This window comes from Manihot esculenta, chromosome 15 (assembly GCF_001659605.2).
Source record: "Manihot esculenta cultivar AM560-2 chromosome 15, M.esculenta_v8, whole genome shotgun sequence".
NCBI classification, from domain to species: domain Eukaryota; kingdom Viridiplantae; phylum Streptophyta; class Magnoliopsida; order Malpighiales; family Euphorbiaceae; genus Manihot; species Manihot esculenta.
The window spans coordinates 3,353,911-3,370,478 of NC_035175.2; the positions used below are offsets into that span (position 1 = coordinate 3,353,911).

General features: G+C 32.6%; 2 protein-coding genes across 3 annotated transcripts; one reads left to right on the forward strand and one right to left on the reverse strand.

The window, feature by feature from the left end:
* The first annotated feature begins 4,515 nt into the window (after positions 1–4,515).
* LOC110600887 (long-chain-alcohol oxidase FAO1) lies at positions 4,516–9,275 on the forward strand. Of its 2 annotated transcripts, XM_043951450.1 has the most exons (4): positions 4,516–4,785; positions 4,903–5,175; positions 7,353–8,997; positions 9,069–9,275. In XM_043951450.1, exons 1-4 carry the CDS (start codon positions 4,576–4,578, stop codon positions 9,074–9,076), a joined length of 2,136 nt encoding a protein of 711 aa, XP_043807385.1. In that variant the 5' UTR covers positions 4,516–4,575; the 3' UTR covers positions 9,077–9,275. The 2 variants fall into 2 exon arrangements, with proteins under 2 accessions (XP_043807385.1, XP_021593491.1); XM_021737799.2 differs by having other exon boundaries at positions 4,517–4,785; positions 7,353–9,275.
* Positions 9,276–9,426: 151 nt separating this feature from the next.
* Positions 9,427–16,568, reverse strand: LOC110600886 (phosphate transporter PHO1). Its single transcript, XM_021737798.2, has 15 exons — positions 16,174–16,568; positions 15,114–15,194; positions 14,803–15,019; positions 12,699–13,050; positions 12,180–12,228; positions 11,995–12,066; positions 11,716–11,845; positions 11,508–11,628; positions 11,148–11,397; positions 10,954–11,058; positions 10,822–10,866; positions 10,571–10,723; positions 10,213–10,491; positions 9,996–10,132; positions 9,427–9,906 (listed from the first exon to the last, which is right to left on the reverse strand). The coding sequence occupies exons 1-15, from the start codon at positions 16,402–16,404 to the stop codon at positions 9,816–9,818; spliced, it is 2,313 nt and encodes a 770-aa protein (XP_021593490.1). The 5' UTR covers positions 16,405–16,568; the 3' UTR covers positions 9,427–9,815.

A 16,568-nucleotide genomic window follows, 5' to 3' on the forward strand; every position in this document is an offset into this window, starting at 1 on the left:
TTGACTCCATCTGGAATTTCCTTGTAGGGTTCAATCTCAGCACTGCCTACACAAAACTGTGTGACAACCCACCTGACACTTATTCACCCACCAAATCAAAGGACCTATACCTAAGAAACCCTTGCTTAAAGTACCTACACAAGTTCTTAGCCTACACCTTTTATGGGAGGAAGGATGCACCAAACATCCTGACCAAAACTGAGTTGTACATCCTATGGAGCTTGTCCACAAAACAAAAATTTCATTTGGAATACCGAGTTGCCACACAGCTCTCAGGCACAATCACTTACCACTGCCCCTTGATCCTTGGGCACTTGATCACTTCCATTGCAGTTAATTTAAAATTATTGCATCCTACTTATATTGATCTCACCCCCATCGGCGAACCAACCCCCTGGACCTACGCACTTTGGATGATATAGGGTTGCTTTGCAAGGTGGGGGGAGTTTTCTCTCTTGCTCCTGCAGGGCCTGTAATACCACGCAATGAGCATGTGTTTAGGAAGAAGGCAGCTAACCAGGAAGCAGCTTCTCAGCCGCCTGCCCTACCAATAGCACCACAATAGGCCGCAGACGAGGCACCTGCCGAAGCACCTCAAGACCATTCAGTGGAGGCTCGTCTGACCAGAATTGAAGACAAAATGCAACATATGGAAGGCCAGCTGCAACTGCTGGCAGACAACTTCCTGCCCAGAAACCATCTGCACCAGTGATTTGGCCACAGATTTGGGCACGGATTTGGCCAAATTACACACTTGGCCAGGATGTCCCTTCCTCTCTTTCTCTCTTTATATGTTTTGCATTGAGGGTAATGCTTAGGCTAGGTGTGGGGGTACTGGGGGAATATTTTTGCACTATCTTTTTACTATCTTTTTGCCCCTTTTTACTATCCTTTTAACCTGATACACGAAATTTTTTTTTAGTTTTCACTTATTCACACATAGTTACACACACATTCCTTTCTGCACATATGCACTTACACACAAATTTTTATTTTTGCTTTACTCAGCATAGATAACAAAGTTAATAAAGCCTCTTACCTCATGACCCCATTAATTTTCCAACCCTTTAAAACTGAATTGAATCATTTGCAGTGGGTTACCTTCACTTAGGAAGTTTTTCTCTTGAATTGAATCTTTAAACTTACTGAGGTCAAGAAAAATAAAAATCTAAAAATGCATGTAATGGAAATGAGCTAGTGCAACACTTTGTGAGTTGATTTGCCCAAACTGTTATGAAAAGAAAAAGTAAAACTCAGCAAAGTCAAAAAGCATAAAACATAACCTGTTCCAATGGTCAAGGACTATGAACAGAGCTAGTAGCCACTTGAACAAGTGACTAACTGAGTAACCGAGAGTGGGTATCACCAATATACACCTTCGCGTAAAAAGGATGGTGATTTTTTTAGGCAATAATAAAAAGTGTTGCTGAATAAAAATGCTTTAAAAGAGGGCAAGTCACTCTTAGGATTGCATAAAGCCTAAACTAAAAACTAAAGAATGAGCATGATCAAATTAAGAATTTTCTCTTGGGCACGGTAGGTGAAGGGAAACAAGGAAAAAAAAGACAATCTTAGTGCATGTACTCTACACTGCAGTGCTTCAATTTGGGAGTCTAGAGGAGGCTGATTAAGTGGTATTTAGGCTCAAAAGAAGGGGGCTTAATTAACTAAGTTATTTATTGCTTGAGAATAAGCAAAAAGTTAGGTGTGGGCAAATCAAGCCCTAAAGAATGACTGAAGCAGCTGCTGGAGGAGGAAGCTAAACACTCAAGACTTGATATGCTCAAAACGATTTGCCCAAATTGCTGGCCAAATCACCTGAAGAAAACTGAAGCAGAAACCCAGAAGTGACTCGCAGAAATGATTTGGGCAAGTGATTTGCCCAAATCACTGCCCAAATCAACTGACCCCAGCAAGAAAATACAACAAGTGCGAAAAAGCGAAAATTCAAAGATTCAAACGTCTTAGAATCCTATCCTACTTCAAATACACCAAAACCAATCCTATGACAACTCTAGGAACCACGCCAAAGAAAGTCCTTCACCAAAAGAGTTTTATTCATGTTAAAATACAAAGACAAATGAGGAATCAAAAACCAATTCAAAATAGGATTTCAACTCTAAGAAGGATTAGGACTCCTCACTTATAAAAGAGGGCAGCAACCAACAGAAGGGGATCCACTTTTCGACAGCAACACCAACAATGCCTCTCTCCTTTTTCTTTTTTCTTTTATGTGTTCTTTATCCACCATGAGTGGCTAAACATCTCTTTCTCTAATTGAAGTTGGAGAAATTTCAGTTTGTTATGAATTGGAAGATCTAAAACTCTGTTGTTAAACTTCTATTTTTTAATATTTATGCAACTTGTTCGTCATGTTTATTATTGCCTTTCTATTAAAATCAATTAAGGCATGTTGCATTTAATTGTATAGGTAATATATTGTTAATTTAAATAATTTAGGTCCGTAATTGCTTAGATTATTTGAACACAAGTAACAATTGATTGCATGATTTAACTTAACCACGCTGTTGGCAATGTTAGAATTAGATTTCTCTATCTCTTAATGTAGTTAACAGTTGAAAAGTGAAGAACTCCAATGATGTTCCTTAGCAACTTGTTAACTAGAGTTTAATTAGCGAACGTTTTCTAATCAAATTAAAACTGAGGAATTTGGTTATGAGAAGCGTATTCCACAATCTAAACTAATTTATTGAAACAAATTGAAGAATCAAAACATTAATGATTAATTCTAAACTGAAATGAATTCTATATTTCAATTAGAGTTCTTCTACTATTGATTTATTCATCTTTTGTTTATTATTTTCTTTTATTACTTTAATTATAGTTTATTATCATAAAAAATAAATCCTCTTTTTATTTTGCTTTTATTATTAATTTGTCTAAGTGATTGTTAGGAGAGTTGTTAATATCAAATTCATGTGATTCAACCCTATTGCCAATATCTACAAGTTCTTTTTATTAATTATTAATAAATTTATTTTTTATAGTTTTAACCACCGCTATCAATTTCACACATGCGTTTTAAATGGAAATCTATGCACCTTTCTCTTCAGTTTCATTAAAAAAAAATTGAGACACAACTTATAGGATTTTAATATATCAATTCTTCATCCCCTTATAAAAAAAATTAAATAATTTACTTTGAAAACATAAATGCAAATTTGATTATTTTTTGGACATTTAATAAAAATTAATAAAACTAATATATTATTTTCTGCGCCATTTATTTTCTATGCATATTTTTTCTAAAATTTATAATTATTTGAATAATTAATATGTTTTAGATGAATTTATAATTAAAATTTTGTCTATATTAGATTAAGTCAATTAAATTAGTGTTAATACCATAATAAAAAGGTAAATTTAGTTTTAGTTATTTTTATTAGGAATTTAATTTAATTATTAATTTTTATGTTTATATAGTTATAAATAAATATCAACTATAGTACCAATAATTATAAATAATGTGATTGAATTGAGTTTAGCTAAGAAAATCTAAACAAGACTAGTATCCCACAAACTACGGATTAATATTGATGTAACAAGGAAAAGTGGGGAATATTGATGTTGTAAGGGCGGGTCAAATGTAACAAAGGAAAAGTTGGGAATATTGATGTTGTAAGGGCGGGTTTGCTTGTAACCAACAATGGTGACGTATGTATTGGGTCGCAGGAGTCAGATTTGATTTTAGAGCAATCTCTTTCTTTGTTTTTTTATCTATGTCATCTCACCATCTATCTATTGGTTTAGCCTTTTCTTTCTAGATTTATTGTGTTTGCTTTTAATTTTATTTTTTTATTTTATTTTCATATCAAAACTTACATATTTAAAAGATTTTATTGATCAATTAATAGTGTGGTTTTGGTAATGATAATGATCGGCAAATGTACTATTATAGTTATGTACCACGCTTTTATATATTTAATTTTCTTGAAATTATAAGAGATTGAGATGCTAGTAAAATTTCCCACCGCCACCTGGTATTTCCCTTCCATATGTGTTAAGAGGTTTAACCTCTCTGTGGATTCTCTTTGAATGCTCTAGAAATGTTGGTCTTCTATCAAGATTCAAGAATCCTGCTAGATGAAATGGTAGCAGGATGACAGATTGACCGATAGTGGTGCGGTGGTTCTACCGCTTCTGAAAAGTTGTAGATATGTTTGGATTGTTCCACACTTTGTATATTTTAGTCTTGAGGTCTTTGAGTAATGCATTCTAGTGCATTAGGTGAAAAAAATGTTTAATGTTTTAATCATTTAAAATATAAAAAATATTTGTCTAAATCTAATTTACTATTATCAAATTAATTGTAAGATATAAATGAGTGCATTCTCATACAAAAATAAAATCTATATTTTTATATATTAAAATTAATTTAGTCTATTATAAATTAGATATATGAAATGATTAAAAAGTATTAAAAATTAAAAAAAAGTTAGTATTTCCGAATCTAGATGAACCGACTTCTTGGAAATTACATTCTATATATGTTTAACCCCAGCAGCAAGAGAAAAGAGAACTCGATAGAGAAAGATAAAGAGAGAAACAAGAGAGATGAAGAAGCAGTGGCATACGTTGTTGAGAGGAGGGGAAGGAAAGAGAGAACACAAACATCGTTTGTTTTCGGCAGAAATGAAGACACTGGCCAGCATATGTGAGACTGTGTTGCCTCCAATTTCTATTCAGGAAAATGAAACCCCACCAAGCAAGCCTGTGCAGGACTTCTTTGCAGCTTCTGGATTTCAGGCCCCTTTGCCTGACGAGGTTAAAACTAAACCTTGTTGATTTACGTCAGTTCATTATGTTGTTTTATGTTAGTTCGTTATGTTAATAGTTTCTCAAACCATAGAAATCCTTTTTGTTATTTTGTTCGGCAAATAGATTGCAGAGCTGATAAGTCAGAGGGGTTTAATAGAAATACTGATAGCAATGAGACTGGTATTGTTGATGCTTTCAACAAAAATTGGGACAGTTTTGCTTTGTGGAACGCTTTGTTTAAGGAAGAATTGGCCTTACATCAACACTTTCTCAGGCATGTCCTTGACTGACAGAGAAAAAGTATTGCAGAAATGGTTCAGACACTGGTTTTTCACACCCATCAGACTTACCTTCATCCTCCTCAAGGTGGCCTGCCTTTATGTCTTCTTCAGTCGGGTAATCATTTACTTATTCCTTACATATATCACTATTTTAATTTTTTTTTTATTATAGATATTGCTTTAAAAAAAGATACTTCTTAATTAAGTTTTGGTGGTATTTTAAACATACTTTTATTTTGTAATTTATGATAAGTTTATTGGCTAAGTAGTTGCCAAAGGTTATGTCATAATATGATTGGTACAAAATAAAGAAAATTTGAAGCAATTTTTCCTAATTGGGTAATTAGAAGGAAATAGAAATTGAAGAAGGTTAAAACATCATTATCAAAGAGGAAAATGAGAACCAAGTATTCTTTTCCTTTTCTTTTTTGGCTTGTACCACTTTTTATTTAATTTTTTTTCAACCTTTTCTCTTTAATAAAAGATTAACCGTTGTTTTCTTTTTAAGTACGTTGTGCTATTTATTTGATAAAAATAAAATTATCTATCTTTTTGCCATTTTCCACAAAGTTCTTTGGATTTAAAAATAAAATTTCTACCTAAACTTTTCAAATATTTAGGGCTTAATTTCAATGATATAGATAAATGGAAAGATGGTAGTTCATTTTTTTATAAATATATAACAATTTTCATTTTTTTTATTAAAAAAAAGTAATTATAAGTTAAAAAAGGACTAATATCATTATCATTAGCCTTATAGTAGTTAAAGACAAAAATAATTAATTTTGCATACACAAAAGAGAATATATAATAATTGATAAAAACATATTCATTCATTAAAAAAATGAAAGTAATTATTTTTTTATTAATTAAGAAAATATAGTTAATATAATTAAAAACAATAAATTTTATATTATATTTTCTAATATACCATTCACTCCGATTATTCTATTATTAATTTATTTTTAAAATTAATAAATTTTATTATGAATGTATTTATAAGTTAATCAATAAATTATTATATTAAAAAGGAAATATATTATAACTACTTAGCCATTGGTCACATAGATAAGTGATTTACAAATTGCAATAACTTATATATTTAAAAATAAATATGTAAATACAAATCTATAGGAATTAGGCATTCTTTCTAATTTATAAATTTAAATAATTGAAAAGAAATAAAAGTGAAATTAAAAAAGAATTTTTTTTTAGTGATAATATAAAAAATTTAAAAAGATAAAAGCATACAAAAGGCGTTGCTAGTCTAAAATTACTTATTTAATGTTATAATATTGGTAAAGTCATTTAAAGTGTTTTTTTTTTTTTTTGCAAAAATAAAAATAAATCTTACAATTAAATAGTTAAATAAACTAAATTCAAAGGTAGAAAAATTAAATAATTATATAAATTATGTTTAAGTGGATGAAAATTTAATAAAAAAATTTTCTAATAAAATAATTAAATGAGAATAAAGAAAGCTTGACGGAGTTAAGTGGGAATAGATAAAATATTTTAAAATAAATATAAAAATAATAATTATTAAATTTCATGATTTCCTATAACTATTATAATAACTTAAATTTTCTTTAAAAAGTAAGTTAAAAATATTTTAAAAATTCATACATGGTCCCACTTTATAACAAGCGGTGGATCATATAGAACAAACACTAAAAGCAAGGTTAATGTAAATAGCAAGGAAATGAAAGAGAGGGTAAAACGGTCTTTTCATTCTTCCTATGAACACTACTCTCTTAGTAATATATAATAATTAAGAAAAAAATAAAATAATAAGAAAAAGAATAAATATTTTTTTTTCTCAAAGATACATTGATTCATTGAAAAGGTCCGATAGAAACCTGAAAATATCGCAATAAGTCCAAAGCAATATATAAACATTACAAAGAGGATTTTTAGGGCACAAGAAATAAAATTTAAATTAATGCTTAGCCCTAAAAACTCAAGATCTGATAATCCGTGTAAAACTCAGAACAGCCATATATATTAGCTAAATTATAAATTATTAAATAATTTAAATTAATATTATATATATAAAATAGATAAAATTTTAATTATTTATGTTGAATTATTTCATCTAATTATTATTATGTATTCAATAAATTTCAATTATCAATGATGAAATTTACATAAAATTCACTACAATTAATTGGTAAAATTTACATAAACGCGTTACACTCATAATTTTAAGCAATAATTTCAATACTACTAAGCCAAAAGTTTCTTTCTTTCTTTCTTCTTCTTCTTCTTCTTTTTTTTTTTTTTTTTTTGTAGGCGAACGAAGATGGCGAGAATCCAGCATGGGAAGCCATTGACTATAGGATAGAAGAAGATATGAGTCCAAATGAAGGTCCAAAGGAGAGGCCTCTCGAGGAAGGAATAATAGAAACTATGCGTGAAAATGATTCAACTCTTCTCCACAACCTTGCCCAAAAAGGCCTCAGAGTTACGAAATATCCAAGAAACAACCTGTGCAAAATCAATTGTGATGTTGCCATTGTTGGCTCTGGCTGTGGCGGGGGTGTTGCTGCCGCTATGCTTGCAACTTCCGGCCAGAAGGTGGTTGTTCTTGAGAAAGGAAACTATTTCACTGCTAAGGATTATTCTGGTCTGGAAGGCCCTTCCCACAAACAGCTATATGAATCAGGGGGGATCCTTCCAACTGCTGATGGGAAAGTGATGATTTTGGCAGGATCAGTAGTTGGAGGAGGCTCTGCCATTAACTGGTCTGCATGTCTCAACACACCAAAGCCTGTGCTTAAGGACTGGGCTGAGAATCATAAACTTAAGCTTTTTGGAAGCTCTGAGTATCTTGCTGCCATGGATGCTGTCTGTGAGAGAATTGGAGTTACGGTGAACTGTAAAGAGGAGGGATTTCAAAATCAAGTACTTAGAAAAGGGTGTCAGAAACTTGGACTTGAAGTCAATCCAGTACCTCGAAATTCCTCGGAGACGCATTACTGTGGAAGCTGTGGTTACGGTTGTAAACAAGGAGACAAGAAGGGGATCGATTCTACATGGCTGGTTGATGCTGTTAAACATGGTGCAGTAATCATAACAGGTTGCAAGGCGGAGAGATTCATTTTGGAAAAAAACAAGAGTGGAAGTAAAAAGAAAAAGAAATGCTTGGGAGTGATGGCAAAATCATTGAGCAATGACATTCAGATGAAGTTGCAAATTGAGGCAAAAGTAACAATCTCAGCATGCGGAGCTCTTCTTACGCCTCCTTTATTGATCACTAGTGGACTGAAGAATCCAAACATCGGTCGAAACCTTCATCTTCACCCCGTTTTAATGACCTGGGGTTACTTTCCCGAATCAAATGCAGAGTTCAAGGGGAAATCATATGAGGGAGGAATAATTACATCAGTTCATAATGTGCTCTCAGAAGACTCTACTGTCAGGGCCATCATAGAAAATCCTCAACTAGGGCCAGCATCTTTTGCTTCATTGGCTCCTTGGGAGTCTGGACTTGACATAAAGACCAGAATGGTTAGATACTCAAGAACTGCTCACATGATTACAATAATCAGGGATCGGGGGTCTGGTCAAGTTAAGGCGGAAGGAAGGATAAGTTATAATTTAGATGCATTAGACAAAGAAAACCTCAAGGCTGGGCTACGACAATCACTGAGGATTTTAGTAGCTGCAGGGGCTGTCGAAGTCGGTACACACCGAAGTGATGGCCAGAGAATCAAATGTGAAGGGATTGGTGAAGAAGAGCTGGAAGAATTTTTAGACACAGTTTATGCAGCTGGAGGGCCATTAACACCAGTACAGGACTGGATGGTCTATACTTCAGCCCATCAAATGGGGAGCTGCAGGTTGGGGATTAGTGAAACAGAAGGTGCAGTTGATGAGAACGGGGAGACTTGGGAAGCAGAAGGCTTATATGTTTGTGATGCAAGTGTTCTTCCGAGTGCCATCGGAGTGAACCCCATGATCACTGTCGAGTCCACAGCTTTCTGTCTCTCAAAGAGATTAGCCGAGTCTGTTAAGGAGAGAACAGTCTAGCATTTAGTGAATCCTCAAACTTTGCACTTATATGGTAATGTTTTCTCCGTTCTAGGCTTTGTGTTTATATAGGATGTCCAATTCTGATGTTACCTTTCAGATGCCTGTGTGTGTGTGTTTGTTTTTTGTTTTTTTTCCCTTCCTTGTCATGTAAGTTGAATAAAAAAATACTCAGTTTGTGAAGGCTTGTGCACTTTTCTTTGAACATAAGAATAAGTGATAAGTAGAAAACGCAAACCAAAATATTTTTTGGACTTGATGTTAGTTAGTGTATAATTAGAGCTGCTGGTTGAGGGATGCTGAGACATGCATGCTATTGACAGATAAAACTAAATAATACTGATAGATCAAAATTCTACTGCTAAAATTTTCAACTATTTTTACATCTGACATTTGATCTTCTATCAAATTCTTCCAGTTCATCTATTCAAGGGATAAAGGAAATAATTGAATTGAAATTAGAGTTTCCAAATTTACAAAACTCAACATGTTATTTGATGCTTTCTTTCTTCAATAAACTTGGGGGCTGTACAATTTGAACTTGATTGAATCTCTGAAGAATGAGAAGGATAATCACACTATTTTTTCCTTATTTGTTGTGGATCCCAGTCTAATTATAGCAGCAAAGTACTGAAAGCGCCTTAATGTCAGCATGCTAGGGAGTTTACACAAGATGAAACTGTCAGGGACTTGTATTAAATTTTGTTGAATATAATCCAGCCTTTAGCCATCTGAATCTGTCTCTCGGAAAGGTAAGGGAACTGTCTTCACTGCCCTGAACTTGCCAACGTTGTTCAGATGCTCGTTCTCCAACCTGTTAAATAAACAAACAATTAGGTTGATTCTTTTTTTTCTTTTTACCATTCTACGATTCCCAGGGCTAATATATAACCAGGTATTAACCTGTAGAAGTTCCAATGGCCTCGCCGAATAACCTCTAAAGAAGCCAAGAAAAAGTCCAACATCCTTGACTCAACAATATTGAAACGGAACTGCATCATAGTCTCCACCCAAACAACTCTCAGAACTATGTTCAAGGCCTACAATCCAATTTTGCACTATGTTAAGAACTTTAATGATTGAAAAAGATCAAACAGGATCTACTTGAAAGCAAACTCACAATGGAAATGTAGTAGATGCTCTTGTTCTTTAGAATCAAGTCGTCTCTTAGCCATGGGTTCTTGGATTTTGGGTTGAGAAGGCCCCAATCCTTGACAAAATCCCAGTACAACTGATAAACTGTAGCAACTGCAGAAGAGACCAACACTATACAAAACCATAAGTAATTCTCCTGCCTAGAATAAGTTAGCCTCGCGCCGGCCGCCACCATGGCAGAAACATACTTCCCCATGTTTTTTAAATGGTTCACATCACTTTCATCAAACCATCGTCTTGCACACTTCCATGCAAAACAAAATTATTTAGCTGACTAAAAATTTTGTGTAAGAAAATTTCCAATTTCTGTCAAGCGGTTTTACCTGCATTGCTCGCCAATAGTATGGCAGAAACGAAATGACATAAGCTAGCTCCATATATAGCCTTCCACTGTTGCAGGTTGCGTATCTATGTGTTCGAAAAGTCCCAGCTAGGAGGTAGCATGCCATGGATTCCAAATGCCTCATTAGTGGAATCTGGAAATGGGAAGTTTACACAATAAATGCAAATGAGGGAAACAGATCATCGATTGAAAGTATTAAGCAATTGCAGTAATTGTATGAGGAGAAATCACCTGGCTGGTAAGTTGGTCTGCCATGAAAAAGTCCACCATCAGAACCTGCAGGAGTCATGTATGTTTCAAAGGTATTAGATTTTATATATGTTGAATGCTGAACAAGAAACAAAAATTAGGAAGTGAATGTACTTTATAAAGTGGAGAGCAGATAATGTTGCGAATAACACGAATGAAGCAGTAACGCGTTGGGCGATAGAAGAAATCAAATGGGCAGATGAGCAAGGCCATGAAAATCTGATAATGCAATTGGAAATTAATTAGCAAAAATATTAAAAATTGAATTGGAGTTTGTCATTGAGAAGAATCAAACAGGGAAAACTTACTAGGAAGAGGACTCCAGGAATGGCATCAACATGGCTTGGCGAAAAGCCACTAGCCCTTAATAGAAGATGGATTATCAAAGCAGCAACAACAGAGGTCATTAAAGTGGTACTAATGAGGAAGGCGTCTCTGTACTTGAGAGCAGTGCTGGGTTGAAATTCAAAAATGAAATTGTAGTTGATCCTTGTACTCTTCCACATGAAAAGGTTGCAGCCATACATGAACAAATGCAAGCTTAACAAGGCAAACACACTGCAGGAAATCAAACCAACCCTTTAGTGCATCATTTGCATGTAAAGATAAAGCCATTTAGAAGTTGAATATTATAGACAATAGAAAATAAGCGAAGAGTAAATAAACACCTGAAAACAGGGTAGATAGTCTCCACATATGATCTTCTAACGTTGGGGCTAAAAATGCCAGCCATGTATGCCAAGAATGCATATACACTAAAGAGAGAGAGGAAACAACCAGTAGATAAGCCTGCAAAATGAGCAGACTATTCCTGAATATCAGAAGTTTCTGCTGAAATTTCATGTCACGGGGCCAATCACAATGAGGTAATATTACCTATAAGAAAGGTGACCATGTGAGACTCCTTGCGCTGCTGGGGTCTGAGGAACTTCATTGCCTTTTTCCTGTCATTGTTGGAGAAGTGCTTTGTGAATAGGGACTCCACTTCATCCATTAGTCTAACAACCTTCCAACCAAATGCAAAACGTTTTTAACCACTGAAAATTAAAATCGTGGTCTGTGAATTTGCCAGAGAGTTTTGATTTGGTGAAAGGATAAGAACCAAAAGCCATGGCCTTTTAAATTGGTATTAATTATGGGGAGATGAAGTCTTACCTTATCAGAGCTAATGAAGTGGGATCTCTTCACTGCTTTTAGATAACTTGCTGATGTCTGCTGGTTTGATACCTGCTTATTTTCACACACACAAAAAAAATATCAATTATAAATTCTCTCTTACCAAAAGATTTTGGAGTATAGACTCACAACCTTCCTGTGTGACATACCATACAATTAATTACCTTGTCAAATTTCTTGAGTATTTTGGTAAAAGCCACCATGTTGAGAGAGCTGCATTACAGAAATAGTAAAAAGATCAGAATCTGGTCATAAAGAGTGAAAAAAATATATATATTTACGTGGCTTTTTTTACACTTATTTAGACTGAAATTCAAACTCGATACCAGATGCTGCTCTACAACTAGATATTGTGTGAAAACCAATGTAATTTAATTGAATATACTGACTAAAATAATAAAAAAAACAAAGGTGGTGTGAACTCATGGCATAAAATTCAACAAGTAATATCTGGAATTTTAGGCTTCAGTTGCTTGTGAAAACGGCATAGCTAGGCTGAGGCACAGGCCATCACCAACCTTTCAATAGATAACGTGAGCCTTACGTGAAATCCTTCATGAACTGGCATGCATATCAACTTATAATTGTCTAATTAAAATGCTTAACTTCATCGATGACATTTGCTAGAATAATTATCTCTAATTGAAGATTAATTAATTAAGAATAACGTAACAATAATTAACCTGTAAGTTTTTAGGAGTTGAAGGCCTCTATAGAGCTCCACAAATCCTCCTCTAATCATCTTCTCAGCATACTGGATCTTCTTCTTGTTAATGAGATGTTGAGGAGCTGCTGCGTTTTGTGGATTATTAAACAAATCTTCCCAGCAGAGCATTGAAGCAAATGCTGAGATTGTTCTTCTTGGTGTTGAAGCAGGGATGTCGATTCTCAGGGCCATTTTTTTATGATTCCCTTTCTTTGTTTTCGACCTTGTCGCTGAATTTATTAAATTCACTCCATTTTTCTCCAGTACTGCGATTATTTCATCAGTTTCTGAGGATTCTCCAGAGTTGTCATTTGATTCCTTGATGGTCCCTGTACAATCAGAATTAGAAACAAAAGTAGTACGTAGTCCACTAGTAATAATAGATTTATTTGGTTTTTTTTTTCTTATATACAATTGTTCGGAATAAAACATATCTGAGAAAAGAAATAAATTTAACTTTCATATAATTATATTTTTAACTTAAATTTTATTTTTTAAAATAATTTTTTTCAATAATGTTATTGAATTTTTTTTACTCAAACAATACAAAATAATTAAATTGAATTGATTTTTTTTTTTTAAATTTAGAACATATTTAGTTTAACTGCTATATATAACTCATAGCTGATAGTTGATATATACTTGCCATTTAATAAAGAATATTTAACCGTCATGGATAGGTAAAATAATTAATAAAGACATGTACAACTTATTTTTATAATAAAAAATATATAAATTATTATTTTATTGTATAACATATATAATAATTAAAAAATATTTTTGAAAATATACAAGTATTGTTTATCCTATCATATGAATATTATGATTAATTTAATTATTATTTATAATATTTTTATCTTTATAAATATGTTTTATAATTTTAAATAATTTTTTAATGTAAAAATTTATTTTTTTTAAAAAATATTTTTAAAATTAATAAAATTTAAAAAATAATATAATTTAAATAAAAAATTAAATCGCTCTAATTATGAAGCTAATAAACATTTTAAATTACATATTAACTATTAATTATCATTTTAAAAATTTATCACATACTCTGATATATTTAGCCGTTTGAATATATATCAGCAATTAGTTGTATTTCATTGTCAAATTAAATATCTCTTTAAATTTATGCAGATTTATAAAAATTAAAGATGTGATAAATTTTAATTTTTATGATTTGTGAAATGGAAAAAAAAATTAAAAATAAAAACCAATCGTGTGTAAAGGGTAAAGCGAATGTGGAAGTGTGAGAAAAATTTTGCGAAGTTGTGGCAGATAGGGGTGATAAGATTAGGGGCCAACAGCCCCATAGAAGAAAAGTATTGTAAGCACAAGTTATCATCATCAATTTAAAATCGCAAAAGCATGCCATATAATTCCAATTTAAACTTCTATTTTCCGAAAGTGACATATCTTTAAATTACAATAATAATAATAATAATATAGTTTTAAAATGAATATATGCATATATATTCACTTATTTATAATAAATATTTTAGTATTTTAATTTTAATTACAACATATTATTTTGGAGATAAAGCTTAATTTGTTTTAGCTGCGGAATATCGTAAATACTCGCTCCAATTGCTTTTCGTTTCTGGCTAAATAATTTAGGAACACTGAAAAAAAATTTTTTTTTCTTATAAAGAAAAAATATTCATTAAATTAAAAGGAACAGGTTTCGTATATTGTAAGAAAACGAGTATGTGTTTGAAAATCACTTAGTAATGTCTCTTTGCATTGACATTTTCTTGAAAAGGAAAAAAAAAATAAAAGATAAACTTTATTACGACATATCAGTACGTAAAACAATCATAACAGAGGCGGCAAAAGGGACAGCACATAAAACTAAAAATATATATATATATTCCAAACTAAATGGACAATTCAGACAAGTTCACTCATCTTTCAAACAAAGCATGCAAAAAGCAAATAAAATACCACGTAGCCTGTAACCAATGGCATTCATTACATATTGGAGAAAAAAATATTTTAAATATATGCATACTTTTAAAAATATTATTAATAATATTTTTTTTTTTTTTGAAAAAAAGAAGAGATATGGAGAAGTTTACCAGGGTTGCGGTGGGAAGATGACCAAGAAGAAGGATTAAAAACTCCGGTGTCGACGGGCTTCCGGCGGCGGTTGTTGAGGACTTGCTTAAGATCAAACAAAATCTGTAGCTGCTTGTTGAGAAGCTCTCCTCTCTGAAGAAACTCACTTTCTGTAGCCTTGTAAAACTGGTTCACTTTGTTCAGTTCTTCATCTAGTCTCTCAAAAAACACCCTTATCTAACCCATTTTGTTTAGAAAAAATAAAAATAAAAATTCATAATGACTGCATGAATGAATTAATAATATTATTATTTTGTTTAATAAATAAAACCTCATCTTCCTGGAAGAACAACTGGAGAAGCTCAGTATGGTAGATTTCACCATCATCGTCATCCATGGTTTTGCTTCTCACCTGTAACCAAATAAACATTAACATACATACATACATACATACATATATATTCTCCTTTTGTCTTTTTCATGGATGCACGCTGCCTCTTATTATTCGCGTTATTTTCGTGATTTTCACATCCTTATACAACAATTTTCCTTATCTTTTTTCATAGATGATGATGATGAAATCCTTCTCTGAATTAATTAAGCACTTAAGAAAAAGAAAAAAAAAATCTATCTATTTCAGTATTAGCAGAATGCTTGCTGGTATATGACAATCTTTCCATTTCAAACCTATTATGCCTTTCTAATCCATTTCCTTCTAGAGAGAGATCATATATAATTATGTCCAGAGATTGAAGTCTTGGAAGTAGAAGTAGAGAAGCCAGAGATTAGAAGATAATGGAAAATTCATATTCAAAGCGATTTATTCATTTAACTAATTAAAATTCAAACAATTTATGTTTTATATCTAATAGATTGTTTATAGTAAAAAATATTATTGTTATTATTATTATTATTAAATAATGTATTAGCCAGCTATTAATTTCATATATACGCATGCTTATGACGAAAAGATGTTGATGTTGCACGTAAGCGCAGACCGGACACCGAAACTTGAGGACATCAAAAGTAAAGGTGCGAGGGAAATATCGGCTGATATATTCAGATGTCGGAAAGTCCTGATATATGTTTTTTCCCTTCTTAGCAACCACGATAGTTGCATTATATTTTTTTTTGGCCTGTAAATGATGCCACTTTGCTCTCTTGCTATTAGCCGACAAGACAAATAATACAGCAAAATCCGAAACAAACCCCGATTTCTCTGTGCATGTGAGACACGAATCACCCGGAAAGCCAAAATGAGCAGAACCCACCATTTTTTTTTTGGGGGGGGTAGACAGGAGAAACCAAGTTTTGTTTTTGATAGATTATAAAGAGATGAATGAAACATAAAGAAAGAAGAGTTGGAGACTTGACGATGAAGTGTAGTTTACCTGAATGATCTCAGTTTTGGTATCGGAACGGAAGAAATTGAGGGAGAATTTAATAGGGAAGGATGGAATGAAGTCGAAAATGGAGAGACCAAAATCATGTTTATTAGGTTGTTGGGGTTTTTTGGATAGTTTGATCTTCTTTATGTGTTTTTTGAGTTGCCAGTAGTTAACAAAAGCTTCCTTCCATTCTGGGATGAGTTGAGCTTCAAGCTCCTTTGAGAACTTCACCATTTCCTCCTCCTCCTCCTTCTTCTTCTTCTCTCAACGCAAAGGAATTACTAATTAAAGGTACTGAAGACAGAAAGAGAGAGAGAAAAGAAGGAGCTTGTTAGAAGTGAGACAGAGAGCGATTAACGAGGTTTATATATATGAAGAGAGAAAAAGAGGGAGAGAGG